At 46.2% G+C, this 18356-nt stretch overlaps 1 protein-coding gene across 2 annotated transcripts in view; it reads left to right on the plus strand.

The window, feature by feature from the left end:
• Positions 1-15829, plus strand: part of LOC137542111 (uncharacterized) — a 116415-nt gene extending 100586 nt beyond the window's left edge. The window contains exons 10-13 of one of the 2 annotated variants that reach the window (XM_068263786.1): positions 321-394; positions 4014-4411; positions 6373-6749; positions 11765-15829. In XM_068263786.1, coding sequence (XP_068119887.1) covers positions 321-394; positions 4014-4411; positions 6373-6749; positions 11765-11863 — 948 coding nt within the window. In that variant the 3' untranslated portion in view covers positions 11864-15829. The remainder of the gene's footprint in view (positions 1-320; positions 395-4013; positions 4412-6372; positions 6750-11764) is intronic. The other variant, XM_068263787.1, reaches the window with a different exon arrangement.
• The last annotated feature ends 2527 nt before the right edge of the window (positions 15830-18356 follow it).

Consider the following 18356-nt stretch of genomic DNA (forward strand, 5'->3'; position numbering starts at 1 on the left):
AGAGCCAGCAGGGGGCAGGCTTGGACTTGAAGAGACATGAGAGAACACAGACTGAGCTATAAATATTCCTGAACAAAGCCAGACTGAATGCTCAGTCCGGGATTTTATCAGGGCTGATAAGAAGCAGGCTGAGCAGTGCAGAATGAAACAGAAAGCAAGGTAGCTGTTTTCTCTAATGTTCCCAATGATCTATATGGTAAAATACATGAGGGTCCTTCGTCTCTGGTTCACTTTAAGCGGGATGACCATGGCTACCCTTGCTTGTGTATCAGTTATTAAATATTAAGTTAAATATTAGCTTTCTGTTTTCTCTCTTGCAGGATAAGAAAATCTCAGGAGTTCAAAGTAAAACAGAAGCATCCGCCCCTGATAGTGGCATCGGGTCTTCTGGCAGGTACACATCCAAAGGATGATGTGACATTTGCTTGTGGACCACCTCCATCATTAAAGGGGTTCTGTGGCCTTTAAAAAAAAACAAAAAAAAAATACCGTCACTTACCTGGGGCTTCTACCGGCCCCCTGCAGCTATCAAGTCCCACGCTGTCACTGACCCCTGCGGGTCATCTGCCAATTATTCATCTAAGTAGACGAATAGCACTGCGGCTGCATGGCCATGGCTGCGCGTGTCATCGGGAGCTTACTGTGCAGGTGCAGTACGAAGTTTTCTTGTACTGCGCCTGAGCAGTAATCTCCCGATGACAAACGCAGCCGCTTTTTTTTAAACGCAGCCGCAGTGCTATTCGTCTAGTTAGATGAATAATTGCAGGTGACCCGTGGCGAGGAACGGAGGGGGCTTCAGTGACGGTGTGGGACTTGATAGTTGCAGGGGGCCGGTAGAAGCACCAGGTAAGTGACACTTTTTTTTTTTTTTTTTTTTTTTAAAGACCACAGAACCCCTTTAGGGCTGGGCTACACTGACTTAGTTGCTGTCAGTTGTAACACAACAAACAGCTGGTGCGCAGCAAATGTGAATTAATTTTCCATGTTTTACTATAGGGCAGTTTACATCTATGAGTATCTTATTGGCTCAAGGAACATCTATTCGCTTTCACCAATTAGTGCTGCAGCAGATAGTGCCAGAGGTTTTGCACAGGAGCAAGCCCAATCCTGCACAACTGGGCTTCAGCTACACTACTTATATCTACGTCCTAGTGGCTTAGATGAAGTCACAGAGGACATATAAATACTGTAGAGGTGGAAAAAGTGGTTAAAACACATTTGTTATCATTTGTCTGTGTAAACCAAAACTAAAGCCCCGTACACACAGTAGACTAAATTTGGCTGACGCGGCCGATAACGGCCTCAACCGATAATCTGGCATGTTTACAGAACACCCTGATCGGTGGCCGCCGTTTTGCCAAAGATCTGCCAGGCAGAGTAAATGCAGGTATTATAATCTGATCCTCTTACCAACAGGTTTTGAAATACTCCATCTCCTCATGGGAGACTCTCAACATTTCTTTCAATTACAGTATTTCAAAAGCACTCCCTGCAAAGGAATTATACAAAGATGCTAGCCTGCCTACTCACGTTCCACCATTCTGGCCATTAATCTGAGCAACCACCATTCAAGGAGTGCTTTTTAAAATAAGACATCTTAAGAATACCCCATGGGTAGATGAACTAGTCCAAAACCTATCAGTAAGAGGTTCAGAGTTGGTGGATTATAATACCTACTGTAATTGACATAGAAATTGTAAAATATTTAGTGCATTTATTCCGGGACACATACTTTTTATATGTATACATACAGTAGATAAGCATTTTCATCTTACAGTTTTTCGCCATAGTGCCCCTTTAACATACTTCCATTACTCCATTTGTGTTAAGTGGCTATTGGACTCTAATTGAAAGGCTTGACGTCATTTCCTGGAATTTTCCACGCTCTGTAAAGGCAACAGTGAACAAAGTGTACGCAAGTTGTCATCTGTTGGAATAGTGATATACTAATTGTAGTCATCTCTTTGTGAACCTTGTTGGAAGAAAATAACTTTTAGGCCCAATAAGATGCCTGTCAAGTGACAGGCGGCCTATTGGGTCAATCAAACTGCGGAGATAATGTGCTTTAAAGGGATTGGATCTGCAGGAGCTCAGGGCGGGACAAGTGGAGCTCTCATCATTGCCAATTAGCAGGCATAAGTTCATAGCGCTCACTATGCTACTCTGATAAGGCATGTTAACGCTGATAAGGCATGTTAAAGGTGCCCATACATCAAGCAATTTTGCAGTACGAACGACCATTCGATTTGATCATATTATCAAATTGAAAAGGAATTGAGAGAGAATAGAGTGTGTTCCAGAATTTCCAATCGATGAAAAGTGACTGATATCCTGTTGAATCGACCAGCTTAGTCGATCGAGCAGGATGTAAGATATCAGTCGATCACACAGGAATCGGCTACTGTTCACATATCATTCAATCGATTTTTGCATTCAGAGCATTGAGACACAATATTGGTCAGATCGATTAGTGAAGGTGAATCGCATAGGAATCGCTTGTAGTGTGTGCTCACTAGTCGATCAACTATACTGAAGTCAATTCCCCAATAAAGTTGATCGCTTTGTTGATTGAATCAGAATCGCTAGATGTATGGCTACCTTAACTCTTATAAGGCTTGTTAACTCTTATAAGGCATGTTAACTCTGGTAAGGCACGGTATTTGTTATAGTGAATCATCCCCATAGTTTGTTAGTAGCGATGGTGCAACTTTATGCGTGTTACCGTTGTAGTGGATGCGCTACTGGAATACCACAGGTCACGGTACTTATGCACGTAAGTACCGGTAACATTGACGAGCACTGTGTGTGCTGCGATTTTATGAATCAACCCCATTTTTGTGTAATACTTGTAGATTGTATACAAAATTGTGCGTTTCTTTTATAAAAGGCTCCTTTTATGACTGATGACCAAGAATTTCTTCCCTGAGCCGTTTAGTAACCATGTCTTTGTGTTCGGTACATCCTCAGTGGATCTACCACAATGACATCAAATTGGCACTAAGGCCTGGTGCACACCAGAGGAGTTTTTCTGAGCGTTTTCAGTTTTTAAATCTGCTGCTAATGTTATCCTATGTGTCTGTGCACACTGGAGCAATGAGGTTTTGTAAAAAAAAACATAGCATTACATTGGGAAGAGCTTTTAGAGGTTTCAAAAGCTCTTCCCAATGTAATGCTATGGGTTTTTTTTTTTTAATTTAAAAACTGAAAACGCTCAGAAAAACTCCTCTGGTGTGCACCAGGCCTTAGTGCCAAGCTTCAGATATCTTGTGAAGGCAAGGGGTCCAGTTATTGCAGTGGCCTGACCTCCAGCAGGGCCTCCCTGTAAGGGAGCATGGGGTGTGTACCACTCTGGAAAAGGGTATTACTGTTAAAGAAAACCTGTAACATCAAAAAGTTCCCCTGGGGGGTACTCACCTCGGTAGGGGGAAGCCACAGGGTCCCAATGAGGCTTCCCTTGCCGTCCTCTGTTCCACGGGGGTCTCGCTGCAGCCCACCGAACAGTGGCGATGTAAATATTTACCTTCACGGCTCCTGCGCAGGCGCTGTGGCGGCTCTCGGCTCCGAAATAGGCGGAAATACCCAATAGCAGTCAGGTCTGCTCTACTGCGCAGGCGCAAGTCTCCGGCGCCTGCGCAGTAGAGCGGACCCGACTGAGATCGGGTATTTCCCTCTACTAGAGAGCCGCAACAGCGCCCCCGCTGGAGCCTAAAAAGGTAAATATTGAACAAGCTGTCGGATCTGTCGGCCGCTGTTCGGAGGGCTGCAGCGAGACCCCCGTGGGACAGGATGGCGTGGGAAGCCTCATTGGGACCCTGAGGCTTCCCCCTCCCACTATGAGCACCCCCCAGGGGAACTTTTTGATGTTACAGTGTCTCTTTAAAGCTTTGGTAGGGAGTTATGGGACACAGCATTATAGTAGGTCCAGATGGTCACCTAAAATCCACCCAGCATTAGAGCAATAACAAACCTTGAGAAAAAGCTGGAAGAAGTGTATGATTGTCTTATTTTCTCAGCAGGCTGTCCACCTCTGACGAGAGCATTTCTGAAGAGACAGAAATGTCCAGTATCCCGAAATCTCCAGAGGACAGTGGAAGAATTAGTCCGGCACATGCAGAATGTACCTTCAGTCATGAAATAGAGCAGCTGCCCACTTCCGAGACCAGTATCCCGAAATCTCCAGAGGACAGTGGAAGAATTAGTCCGGCACATGCAGAATGTACCTTCAGTCATGAAATAGAGCAGCTGCCCACTTCCGAGACCAGTATCCCAAAATCTCCAGAGGGCAGTGGAAGAATTATTCAAACACAGACAGAAAGTTCTCTAAGTCATGAACCTGAGCAGCCACTTACCACCACAGAGCCTGAGCTCCTACAAAAACTGGAAAACCTTGGTCAGGAACTGCAGCAGAAACGTAAGTGATGATAACCTATGCTGGCTCTGTACCAGTCATTTGTAAATCCACTGCTGGAAGATATTAGATCTCATATCTCTCCTGCCGTATTCACACAGTGGGGATTGCTGAAAGGTCAGTTGAAGTTAAAGAAGAAAAGCCCATCTTTCACCTGGAAGCTGTACAGTTTCCCTGCCATCCACACCTGCCAGTGGCACGGCTCCTTGCCCACCTTTGCACCATGTAGCTAGGAATCTGAAGTTTCAGGACGTGTATAAATTGAAGTTTCATACATGTGTATAAATGGAAGTTGGTGCTTCCACACCGTCCAAAGGTGCCTCAAGTAGACGTAGCAAGGCTTTAAAGAGAATCTGTACTCTAAAATTATTACACTAAAAAGCATACCATTCTATTCATTATGTTCTCCTGGGCCCCTCTGTGCTGTTTCTGCCACTCCCTGCTGCAATCCTGGCTTGTAATTGTAAACACTGCCTACAACTGGCAAACAAAAGACATGGCATGTGATAGGCTGAGAGGAGCTCAGTCTGTGACTCATACAGAGCCTGCAGTGGGCCTGGAGAGGGTGTGTGTAGCTTCTATCCTATTACAAACAGAGCAGCACATTTCTGCCTGAGCCCGACAGAGTTGTTAGAGGAAAGATTAGATCATATAACAGAGATAATACAGCCACTGTGCAACTAGGAAAGGCTGCAGTAAGACAGACCACATTAGAACAGGTATAGTAACGTATAGGATAGAAGGAACAAGTCTGAAAATTTTGGTGCAGAGTCTCTTTAACATAAGTCATGATCCCGGGAAACAAGGCAGGCATTTTTTGGGTCCCGCCATAGACCGCAATGTTTATTGCAGCTACAGCGATGCCCAATGTATAATTTGGGCACTGGATATAAACAAGACATTTATATTGTGCTTTTCTCCTGTCTGATTCAAAGCGCTTGAGCTGCATCCACTAGAGCACACTCAGGCAGTAGCAGTGTTAGGGAGTCTTGCCCAAGGTCTCCTGAATAAGTGCTGGTTTACTGAACACGAAGAGCCGAGATTTGAACCCTGGTCGCCTGTGTCAGAGGCAGATCACTTAACCATTACACTATCCAGTCACTGCCATAGCCGAAGGTTATGTGCAGGATGGGATGGGGAGTAGGTCTAGGTTTAGAGTAGTAGGAGAGTTAGGAGTGTTAATGTAAAGAAAAAAAAAATAATTGGCTCTTGGGTGCATAAAAAGAATAAAAATTGCTTTATTAATATTAATCACATATATCAAACAATACAAAACCTCCAAATCCACAATAATCCCAAATACAATAAAATGAATAAATAAATAGCTCTCCTCAAAAAAAAAAAAAACCTCTACGGGGGCTGCAGTCTCCCACAAAAAGGTCAAAAAAGGAGTCCTATTCCATAAATGTTATGTATCAGTGGATGCCACATAAGTGTCTGGTTCCCGGGATTTTTTCTATGTCAGGAACCTTAACGTGGATCCGAGATAAACGTTTACTCATTGCATAATTGTGTTCATTTCATATAGTTTATAGGGCATTCCTCAAGCCAAATACTTTTTTGTTTTAATACTCTAATTCCCTATAAATTAAATAAGCCTTGCCCACAGCTTCTCCAGTGCCTTAGCTTGTCTGGTTTATGCAAAAGACACCTGTAAGCTGTAAGGACAGATCCCTGTTATCTGAGGTTAAGTTAACGAAAGACTCTATCTGTTTTTTGTATAACGAAGTGGAAATCTGTGCTGATCATGCACGTCAGTTGCGGCAAGCAGTGCTGGACATACATATGCTAAAATCTGAGTCCTCTAAAAATGTAGTAAGTCGATGGTTGACATGGGCTTCAGACCTCTTCATGAAATGGAATGGTATACTTTATTATTTACAAGGAAGACTGTTGTTTTAATTTTTGGGAGGCAGTTACAGGAAGATCAATGAAAATCTTACATTTCCTTTTTGCACTTCCAGATGGAGACCTCATACCAGTCTCAAATTTTGTGAAGGACCACGAGAAGGCCAGAGTGCCACTAGGAGGGAACAGCAAAATGTACCTGCGGTTGTGTGATCTGAGCGGCACTGAGTACATGGGCCGGAACTATATGCTGAAGAGCTGGGAAGAGCTCTACCTCCCGGAAACAACAAAGATGGAAGTCTTGGGGACTCTGGAGAGCACATTTGGCATTCTTCCCTGCCCACAATGGATTGTTCTTGTAGGGGAAGACAGACATGTGTACGCCTATGAAGATGAAAAGATCCACCAGATTGCTGAAAATTTACAAGCTCTGGTGCTAAGTGGCATAAATCATGAAGGTGCAACATATGAGTTCCCAGATGTTCCTTCTGAGGTATGGTATATTGAACGTATAATATAGTTTCTTCCTATCAGTGTCAACAATTTACACGCATTACTTAACTTTTCATCTAGAACAGGGTTTCTCAACTCCATATTTAAGTACCCCCAACAGTGTGTGTTTGTCAGGTAGTTAACCTCCTGAGCGTTACGCCGCTCAGGAGGTTTTGATAGCCTCTGAGTCCCCACAGTAATCTAATAGATGTAATGGCTGCAAAAGGTTTAGCTAGCACTAGGCTAGCTAGTATAGGTGGCCAACGCCCCCGATCCAGCCGCTTATACATCACCCAGCCTGGTTCCAGCGATCGACGCAGCCTCCCCGCACAGCTCTGGTCTTTTCCATGGGGAGAATCGTGACTGTGCATAACGTCATGTACGATCCTGTGCATAACGTCATGTAATGTATAAGTGGCTGGATCGGGGGCGATTGGGGGGTGCTGACCACCAATACTATCTAGCCTAGTGCTAGCTAAACTTTTGGCAGACATGCAATCAAATTTATACAGGGACTCCTGAGGTTAATGAACTGAGATACTAATTACTCCCACCTGTGAGTGTTTGCGGTTTTCTTCAAAACCTGCTCTGTTGGGGGTGCTGGAAGACTGAGTTGAGAAACCTTGACCCAGAACACAAGTGTCTATCTCCAGTCCTCAAGGGCCATATCCATGCCAGTGTTTAGGATGCACTGAGAAATGAGTTCTACTTGGTGAACCACACCGTTCCTGATTCAGTCCCATAAGATATTTTGAACTATGCCAGAAATGTGTGAGGACTGGAGTTGAAGGCGTGAGGACCTCAGCCTCTGAGAACTGTAGTTAAATAGGGATGGTCAATGAGATGCAAATAATTTCGAGTTGATGCAGGATTATGGAAATTCTGTATGCAGATTTATGCAGCTTGAAAATTGACTAATCTAATTTTACCTCAGCAGGATTTAATTGGTTCAATTTGAAGCTGCATACATGTGCATACAAAAATGTGCATAATGCTGCATCAATTTAAAATTTAAATGTCATTGACCATCCCCTAGAGTTGAATGTGTGAGAACCTCAGCCCCTGAGGAATGGAGATGAATGTGTAAGGACTCGGCCCCTGAGGAATGGAGATGAATGTGTGAGGACCTCGGCCCCTGAGGAATGGAGATGAATGTGTGAGGACCTTGGCCCTTGAGGAATGGAGATGAATGTGTGAGGACTGAGGACCCTGAGGAATGGAGATGAATGTGTGAGGACCTCGGCCCCTGAGGAATGGAGATGAATGTGTGAGGACCTCGTCCCCTGAGGAATGGAGATGTGTGAGGACCTCGGCCCCTGAGGAATGGAGATGAATGTGTGAGGACCTCGGCCCCTGAGGACTGGAGATGAATGTGTGAGGACCTCGGCCCTTGAGGAATGGAGATGAATGTGTGAGGACTAAGGACCCTGAGGAATGGAGATGAATGTGTGAGAACCTCGGCCCCTGAGGAATGGAGATGAATGTGTGAGGACCTCGGCCCCTGAGGAATGGAGATGAATGTGTGAGGACTGAGGACCCTGAGGAATGGAGATGAATGTGTGAGGACCTCGGCCCCTGAGGAATGGAGATGAATGTGTGAGGACTGAGGAATGGAGATGAATGTGTGAGGACCTCGGCCCCTGAGGAATGGAGATGAATGTGTGAGGACTCAGCCCCTGAGGAATGGAGATGAATGTGTGAGGACTCGGCCCCTGAGGACTGAAGATGAATGTGTGAGGACCTCGGCCCCTGAGGAATGGAGATGGATGTGTGAGGACCTTGGCCCCTGAGGAATGGAGATGGATGTGTGAGGACCTCGGCCCCTAAGGAATGGAGATGAATGTGTGAGGACTCGGCCCCTGAGGAATGGAGATGAATGTGTGAGGACCTCGGCCCCTGAGGACTGGAGATGAATGTGTGAGGACCTCGGCCCCTGAGGACTGGAGATGAATGTGTGAGGACCTCGGCCCCTGAGGACTGGAGATGAATGTGTGAGGACCTCGGCCCCTGAGGAATGGAGATGAATGTGTGAGGACCTCGGCCGCTGAGGAATGGAGATGAATGTGTGAGGACCTCGGGCCCTGAGGAATGGAGATGAATGTGTGAGGACCTCGGCCCCTGAGGAATGGAGATGAATGTGTGAGGACCTCGGCCCCTGAGGAATGGAGATGAATGTGTGAGGACCTCGGCCCCTGAGGAATGGAGATGAATGTGTGAGGACCTCAGCCCCTGAGGAATGGAGATGAATGTGTGAGGACCTCGGCCCCTGAGGAATGGAGATGAATGTGTGAGGACCTTGGCCCCTGAGGAATGGAGATGAATGTGTGAGGACCTCGGCCCCTGAGGAATGGAGATGAATGTGTGAGGACCTTGGCCCTTGAGGAATGGAGGTGAATGTGTGAGGACCTCGGGCCCTGAGGAATGGAGATGAATGTGTGAGGACCTCGGCCCCTGAGGAATGGAGATGAATGTGTGAGGACCTCGGCCCCTGAGGAATGGAGATGAATGTGTGAGGACCTTGGCCCTTGAGGAATGGAGGTGAATGCGTGAGGACTCGGCCCCAGAGGAATGGAGATGAATGTGTGAGGACCTCGGTCCCTGAGGAATGGAGATGAATGTGTGAGGACCTCGGCCCCTGAGGAATGGAGATGAATGTGTGAGGACCTCGGCCCCTGAGGAATGGAGATGAATGTGTGAGGACCTTGGCCCTTGAGGAATGGAGGTGAATGTGTGAGGACCTCGGGCCCTGAGGAATGGAGATGAATGTGTGAGGACCTCGGCCCCTGAGGAATGGAGATGAATGTGTGAGGACCTCGGCCCCTGAGGAATGGAGATGAATGTGTGAGGACCTTGGCCCTTGAGGAATGGAGGTGAATGCGTGAGGACTCGGCCCCAGAGGAATGGAGATGAATGTGTGAGGACCTCGGTCCCTGAGGAATGGAGGTGAATGTGTGAGGACTCGGCCCCAGAGGAATGGAGATGAATGTGTGAGGACCTCGGCCCCTGAGGAATGGAGATGAATGTGTGAGGACCTCGGCCCCTGAGGAATGGAGATGAATGTGTGAGGACCTTGGCCCTTGAGGAATGGAGGTGAATGTGTGAGGACTCGGCCCCAGAGGAATGGAGATGAATGTGTGAGGACCTCGGTCCCTGAGGAATGGAGGTGAATGTGTGAGGACTCGGCCCCAGAGGAATGGAGATGAATGTGTGAGGACCTCGGTCCCTGAGGAATGGAGGTGAATGTGTGAGGACCTCGGCCCCTGAGGAATGGAGATGAATGTGTGAGGACTCGGCCCCAGAGGAATGGAGATGAATGTGTGAGGACCTCGGTCCCTGAGGAATGGAGGTGAATGTGTGAGGACTCGGCCCCTGAGGAATGGAGATGAATGTGTGAGGACCTCGGTCCCTGAGGAATGGAGGTGAATGTGTGAGGACCTCGGCCCCTGAGGAATGGAGATGAATGTGTGAGGACCTCGGCCCCTGAGGAATGGAGGTGAATGTGTGAGGACCTCGGTCCCTGAGGAATGGAGGTGAATGTGTGAGGACCTCGGCCCCTGAGGAATGGAGATGAATGTGTGAGGACCTTGGCCCTTGAGGAATGGAGATGAATGTGTGAGGACCTCGGTCCCTCAGGAATGGAGATGAATGTGTGAGGACCTCGGTCCCTGAGGAATGGAGATGAATGTGTGAGGACCTCGGTCCCCGAGGACTGGAGATGAATGTGTGAGGACCTCGGTCCCTGAGGAATGGAGATGAATGTGTGAGGACCTCGGTCCCTGAGGAATGGAGATGAATGTGTGAGGACCTCGGTCCCTGAGGACTGGAGATGAATGTGTGAGGACCTCGGTCCCTGAGGAATGGAGGTGAATGTGTGAGGACCTCGGTCCCTGAGGAATGGAGGTGAATGTGTGAGGACCTCGGTCCCTGAGGAATGGAGGTGAATGTGTGAGGACCTCGGTCCCTGAGGAATGGAGGTGAATGTGTGAGGACCTCGGTCCCTGAGGAATGGAGATGAATGTGTGAGGACCTCGGCCCCTGAGGAATGGAGATGAATGTGTGAGGACCTCGGTCCCTGAGGAATGGACCACTATTGTATATTGGCTGCTTATCCCACTCTTGGCATTGGCATTGCTCCTTTTGCACACTGTATTGCTGCCATTCCAAACATTTTCTTTTTTTTGTTCATTAGGAAGCAAAAATATTGGCCATGTGGTAGTGTTGAATATACGGTATACTTAAAGGAGAATTTTAGAGAGTAATAGGGAGGCCGCCATATTGATTTCCTTTTAAGCCAGTTGCCTGGCAACCCCTGCAGATCTATTTGGCTGCAGTAGTGTGAATCGCACTAGGAACAAGCATGCAGCTAATCTTGTCAGATGTGACAATAATGTCAGAAACCCCTGATCTGCTGCATGCTTGTTCAGGGGCTATGGCTAAAAGTATTAGAGGCAGAGGTTCAGCGGGACAGCCAGGCAATGGGCATTGTTCAAAAAGAAATAATGCAGTCTCCATATCCCTCTCAGTTCAGATTCCCTGTAAAGAATAACAAAGGCAAAATGTCTGGATTAAATGGTTGCTATGGGCATGATTGGGCAGAAGTCCTCCTGCTTACTGCACCTCTTGTTCTCTGCCATCCTCCTCCTTTTGTCTGTAGAAAGGCCCCATTAGTGTGTACAAGTCGCACACATGTGTAGGCCTGGCGGCGGGCCTCAGTGACCGTGAGCGTTTGGGTATGCGTGGCTACAAGGCTTAACGTAGTACGCATACACCGAGCACTCCTGGCAGCAGTCAAGGATGTCGTTTAAAGTCTTAGGATTGCAATGTGGCGTGTGCATCAGTATCTGCAGTGATACAGAGCGAAAAATATGGTTCCAAAACTAGATTCCTACAGATCGTTACTTAAAAAATCATGCTGGAAATGCATGCCGCCACGGTGAACAGTCTGCTTTACACGTGACTAATTTTGTTTTACAGTGATAATTTGACAGTATTTTTCTTCTCCTCCAACCCCCACAGGATGAGGACGTTCTCCAGCAAGATCCAGAAATTCAAGCTATCCAACAAAGCAGAAGAGATTTATTTGTTGAAAATGATGTTAATTTTGATGACTGGTGACTGTGGACGAAAACGCACTCCTGTATACTGAGCCAGAATTGGGGCCTAAAAGATCCATAGCATTGTTGTTTCCCAGAACTTGATCAGGACCTTTACTAAATATAACTTAATAAAATTGCTTATTGTTTAAAATATTTATACAGTGAGGGAAAGAAGTATTTGATCCCGTTGATGTTGCTTGTTTGCCCTCTGACCAAGAAATGACCAGTCTATAGAGAGAGTAATGACAAAAGAACCCTCAAAACCCCAGTGCCCCACAATCAGAGCTTGATGTGCATTGTAATGAGTGAAATAAGATTCCCTATCAAAATATGACTTGGTACTTGACAGCAAAACCCTTTTTAGGAATCGGAGGTCAGAGGCTTTTGTAGTTGGCCACCAGGCTTGCACACATCTCAGGGGGGATTTTGGCTCCTCTTTACAGAACCTCTCCAAAGCAGTAGGGTTTCAAGGCTGTTTGGCAACTCAAATCTTCAGCTCCCTCCACAGATTTTCTATTGGATTAAGGTCTAGAGACTGGCTAATCTGCTCCAGAACCTTGATGTGCTTTTTCTTGAGCCACTCCTGTCTTGCTTTGGCTGCATGTTTCAGGTCATTTCCAGTACCTTGGCTGAGGGAAGGAGTTGCTCACCAAATATTTGATGGTCCATTGTCCCTTGGATAGGGCGAGGGTATTCTGTCCCCTTAGCAGAAAAACACCACCAAAGTATATGTTCATGTTTGATGGTGGGGATGGTGTTCTTGGGGTCATAGGCAACATCCCACCTCTTCCAAACACAGCGATTTGAGATGTCAAAAAACTCAATATTTGTCTCATCTGACCACAATACTTTCACCCAGTCTCTCCTCTTGATCATGTAGATGTACATTGGCAAACTGCAAACAGTCCTTTTCATGTGCTGTCTTCAGCAGGGGGGCCTTGTAGACTCTGCAAGATTGTAGTATTTCACGGTGAAAGTTGTTTTCTTGGTGATTATGGTCCCAGCTGCCCTGAAGTCATTGACATGGTCCCCCTGTGTACTTCTTGGGTGTTTCGTCATGATTCCCTCCACAAGGAGAGCTTATGCATGGAGCCCCAGACCAAGAGAGGTTGACAGTTATGTTGTGTTTCCTGCATTCGCGAATTGTTGCGCCAACTGTAGTCACCTTCTCGCCAAGCTGCTTGGTGACCAGTTCAGCTTTGTACAGGTCTACAATCTTATGTTGGCATCATTGGACAGCTCTATGGGTTTGGCTATGGGGGCCAGTTCTGAATCTCATTGATTGGAACTTGATAGATTGCTTCTGTGGACAGGCCCTGTAATGAGATGGGATTAGGAGCACTCCCTTACAGAGGGTGTTCTTAATCGCAGCTCGTTACCTGCATACAGTGAAGATACCTGGGAGCCTGAGATTGTGCTGCTTGAGCGGATCAAATATTTATTTCACTTATTACAATACACATCGAGCTTTGTCCCCTTATTGGGTTTTTGAGTGTTCTTTAGTCTCTCACAGCTACAATAAACCTGCCATTACAATTTTAGACTGGTCATTTCTTTGAGAGCAAACCAGCAAAATCCATCAGGGGGAAAATACCATATATACATGTGCACTAACCAACCTATGCATAAGCCCGCACCACCGCTGTGAGCCTGGAGCTCTAGTGGCCAGTTCAGAAGTTACAGGTTAGACGCGGGGATGCAAGGCTGCAGCATGTTCCCAATGCCGTCTTAGCATATTGGTGCCTTGCTATATATCACCCGCAGATAAGCCCACTTTACACCCAAAACAGGGGGTGTCAAAGTTGTCCTATCCACGGCGATATATGGTACTTCTTTCCCTCATTGTAAATGATTAGATCAATATCATCTCATTATAAAACCACATCTCACTCTGATTTACAATCTTAAATTTATCAATGATAGTGCCATCTTTATTGCTGGCAAGGTGAATCGCCGTGAGTTGTTGATCCTCCGTATGCACTAATTTTCCCTCCCATATCCTGCCCCCTTAGTATCTTTGGTTCTTCAATCTCCCTGAGTGCTCTGGGGATGAAAGCTGTGTAACACATTGCCTAGGCCATACAAGTCAAAGTCCGGACAAATTTGGCCCTCAGAGCCATTAAATTAGGCCTGCAAGTGGTTTCCCACCTTTGCATTATGTTTGGCTCACTACACAACCAGGGAAGCTATATTGGGAGTGAAGCCCTAGATCACCAGGGAAGCCATATGGGGAGGGAGGGGGAAAGCACTAGACACCAGGGAACTGTATAGGGGAGGGAGTACTACTAGACACTAGGGAACTTTATAAGGGAGGAAGGTGGCCAGTAGACATTGAGGTTGGCCAGTGACTTGGTCTCAGGGTACAAGTTCGGCCCACAGCTGGGTCTCAGGGTACAATATCGGCCCACTTTGTATTTGAGTTCGACTTCCGTGGCCTAGGCAAAACATCACTGGGAGGTTGGGGCTGCATAACCGTATACATCAATATCAAAGCGTTTCCAATGCTTAAACCAGGGTAGTTATTTGCACTGCTATTTATCAAATACAGACACTATACATAAACAACTAGTTAAAATGTAGGGTTATATAAAATTACCTGCTCTGCATTTCATAGTTAAAAGCCATTTCATCAGAGGCCAGCAATGTGATAAGCGTTAGATACAATCCAATTATCAGACCTGGACCAAAAATTAACACTGCTGTGGAGCGGATATCACGTGGGTATCTCCGTCATATCACATAGTACTGTAGCTGGTAATTATAAGCCCACTTGATCACTTAGGGTTAATGGGAGTACACTTATCAGATTTGCACATATTTTGCTGCACTGGCTATTGATTAGAACAGCCCGCTCGGGAATTATAAGTAGTTTGCGCTCTGCATTTGCATTTTTTCTGCGATTTTTAAATCGCACAGCTGCTGCATATTTTTTTTTTTTCTACAACAAAGTAAGCATTCCTGATTCAAATGTATTTTGCCACAATCCAAAACATTTCTAACTATTGTGGTAAAAGCAATCACAGAGCACCACAAACCCCAGAAAATTGTGACAAGTGTTCTCCCTGCCTAATTCTCTGAAACACCCACTTCCCTGGAGTCCAGCGAAACACCACATGCTGTCTATGGAGTCCCTTGTGAGTAAAGTGGGATAGGGTAGTCTGTGACTGACGTGTGAGTTATAACAGGGAAGTCTGTCAGGATGATAGTGCTAGGTCGCCTATATTGACAGTGTGGTGGGATTCTGTATCCACAAGAGGCCTTGACAGCTGTAATAACAGCATGTTGGGGGCACCAGGATGTTTATTGGGCCATCGGAATCTGTTAGGCCTCTTTTCCATGGACAGTTGATGGGCAGTGAATTGCCTCTCAAACGCTCACAACTGCTCGCTACTGCCTGGGAACTGCTCACTGCGGGAGGAAAAACGTTTTAGACATTTATTTAGGAAAGGGTTCTTTACAGTAAGAGTGATTACTTCCTGTAGCAATGCATTCCACATCTTCGTTATGGCAAATTCTATACCTGCATTTAACCACTTAACGACCGCCTAACACCGATAGCGTCGCAAGTGGTTTCCCATGGAAACCTTTCCATGTCAGTTCACAGAGGGTGTCTCCGTGAACAGCCTGCGACCCTCCGATCGCGGCTCGCAGGCTAATTGTAAACACGCGGGGAAGAAATCTCCGCTGTTTACATCATATGGCACTGCTGCGCAGCAGCGCCGAGATCGGCGATCCCTGGCCTCTGATTGGCCGGGGATCGCCGCAGTCTGATAGGCTGAAGCCTATTAGAGGTGGTGCAGGATGGATCTCCGTCCTGCGCCGCCCAGTGGAAGGAGGGGAGGGAGGGAAGTTCACGGCGGCTGAAAATCACTGCGGAGGGGGGCTTTGAGGAGCCCCCCCCCCCCCCGCAAGGCGACAATAGCCGTCAGCGATCAGACCCAGCAGGACATCTCCCTAGTGGAAAAAAAAGGGGGGGGGGGGGGGGGGGAGTCTGGTCGCCCTGGTTCTATCCTGATCTGTGCTGTGGGCTGGAGAGTCCACGCAGCACAGATCAGGTAAAAATGGCCTGGTCCTAAAGGGGGCTTAGATGCTTTCCTTGCGTTGAAAGACACCCATGGCTACAATTACTAGGTAATGCCTAATGATGTTGATCCAGGGATTTTATCTGATTGCCATCTGGAGTCGGGAAGGAATTTTTTCCCTTTTGGGGCTAATTGGACCATGCCTTGTAAGGGTTTTTTGCCTTCTTCTGGATCAACAGGGATATGTGAAGGAGCAGGCTGGTGTTGTACTTTGTTCTCTGGTTGAACTCCATGGACGTATGTCTTTTTTTCAACCCAAATAACTATGAAACTATGCTGCCTGGTAACTGCTTGCTGAGCACACAGTACAACTGCTCGTGGAAATGAGTCCTTAGAAGTGTGGTCAGAGTGACTTGGTCAACAATGAAGCCAGTATGGCTGTGATGACAGGCCAGAGCTGACCTTCTGGTCAGAAGCATAACAGGATGAGGAAGTCTGTGGAAATAATGGGGAAAAATCTTAAAGTATTTTCTTAGTTTATCAGCCATCCTCTTAAGCCTGGTACATACATCAAATTTTGATGGGCCTATTTCACTATTTCATGTAGCATGAGAGCTTATCTGCACAAATTGTTCATAGGCTGCACAGTCTGTTGGCCCTCAGGCTACACAGAGGTGGTAAAAGTGGTCAGTTATTGGCCAATCAATATTGGATGTGTGCCCCAGTCTTTGGTGGTTCAGTTCCCGTTTTACTGATACTGTCCAGAATACACCCTCTGGTGTTCCTACTAAACATGAATGTTGAAATATTTGCACTTTATGTATATCTCTATTCATTCATTAGTGGACGTGTGCATGAAAAAAGGGCGCAGAGAAAAAAGGGCTTGGCTTGATAACGAAAAGGCGTGGGTGGACAACGAAATCTGAGAATGATGAACGTCGTTGTCAAACTTGGTTAACGATAAATACCATTGTGATTATAGACTGAAAAGATATTAACATTAAAAATCGTTACGTAAGTCAACAATACAGCTTAACTCAACCCTACTCTCACATGGAACCCTCCCCTGGTGGTGCCTAAACCTAACCACTCCCCTGGTGGCACCTAACCCTAATTACCCCTGGTGGTCCCTAACCCCCCCCCCCCCCCCCCACACACACACACACACCCCGTGGTGTTGCCGCTGCCCGGGTGGTGCCTAACCTTAACCACTCCCCTGGGTGGTGGCTAACCCTAACCACTCCCTCTGCAGAAACGTCCTTTTACACATAGAAATGATAATATCTTTGATATGCAAAATCAGAATCAATTTTATTTCGCCAAGTAAGTTTGCACCTACAAGGTATTTGTCTTGGCAGTTGCCTAAACACAAACAAAAACAATACAAGGACAGACAGTGTGAATATTACAAGTTAAGGACGTATAGTGGCAGTAAGCAATGTGAGAATTGTTCATTTACAGTTCTGTGCTGATTACGATCAAGTCCTAGCAGCTCTAACGTGTACATATAAACAAAATATGACAAAAACTATATTGTTGCAAGCTTCTAAAACGATAACTACTTCAAAAACTATAATGTTCTAATGTTAACAATATTTTTCATGGCACCCTTTCTGCTTTTTTCGCCGTTTTAACGATAATTGCATTAAAGTCTATGGCGGTGCCCTTTTTGTCCACCCTCATCCTGCGCCCTTTTTTCCTGCTACCTAGGGGACACAGTACATCTTTGAAATGTGTACCAATGAAAAATTCTTTGCACATTACTTGTGAACTTTGTATGTGTCTTTTTCCATATGTGTATATTACACCGGTCTGTATGTGGTGCTCTTATCTTCTCTGTCCATGCCACAGTGCCCACCAAGGACTGTCTGTTAAAGTGAACCTCCGGACTAAAAATCTACTCAGCAGAACTGAAAAGGCCTGGTGTTTCTTTAACAGTTTCACAGCATCAGAACTTTGTTTTTCTTACCAAAGCATCATTTTTAGCTGCATTTTTAGCTAAGCTCCACCCATCAAAGAAAAAAAGCCAGGACTTTTTTTTTCCCTGATGCTGTGCGGAGCATGATGGGATTTCCTATGTTGTTGTTCACGTTGCCTAGCAACTGGGAGAGGTGCTCAGGACCCAGGACAGTTGGAACTGTGTCTCATGCTCCCTGTCACCTTTAACCAAAAAGATGGCTGCCATCATGAAATCAAACATTTGCCTGTTCCTTTAAAACAGTGTGGGTAAGAGATTATATTACCTATCTATTTTAAAGAGACTCTGTAACAAAAATGTCTTCCTGTTTTTTACCATCCTACAAGTTCCTAAACCTATTCTAATGTGCTCTGGCTTACTGCAGCACTTTCTACTATCACTGTCTCTGTAATAAATCAATGTATCGTTCCCCTGTCGGGCTTGTCGCCCTGTGTCTGGAAGGCTGCCAACTCTTCCGTGCTGTACTGTTATGCACACCCTTTCACCTGGCCCCTCTATGCACACTCCTGTGT

This window comes from Hyperolius riggenbachi, chromosome 12 (assembly GCF_040937935.1).
Source record: "Hyperolius riggenbachi isolate aHypRig1 chromosome 12, aHypRig1.pri, whole genome shotgun sequence".
NCBI lineage: Eukaryota > Metazoa > Chordata > Amphibia > Anura > Hyperoliidae > Hyperolius > Hyperolius riggenbachi.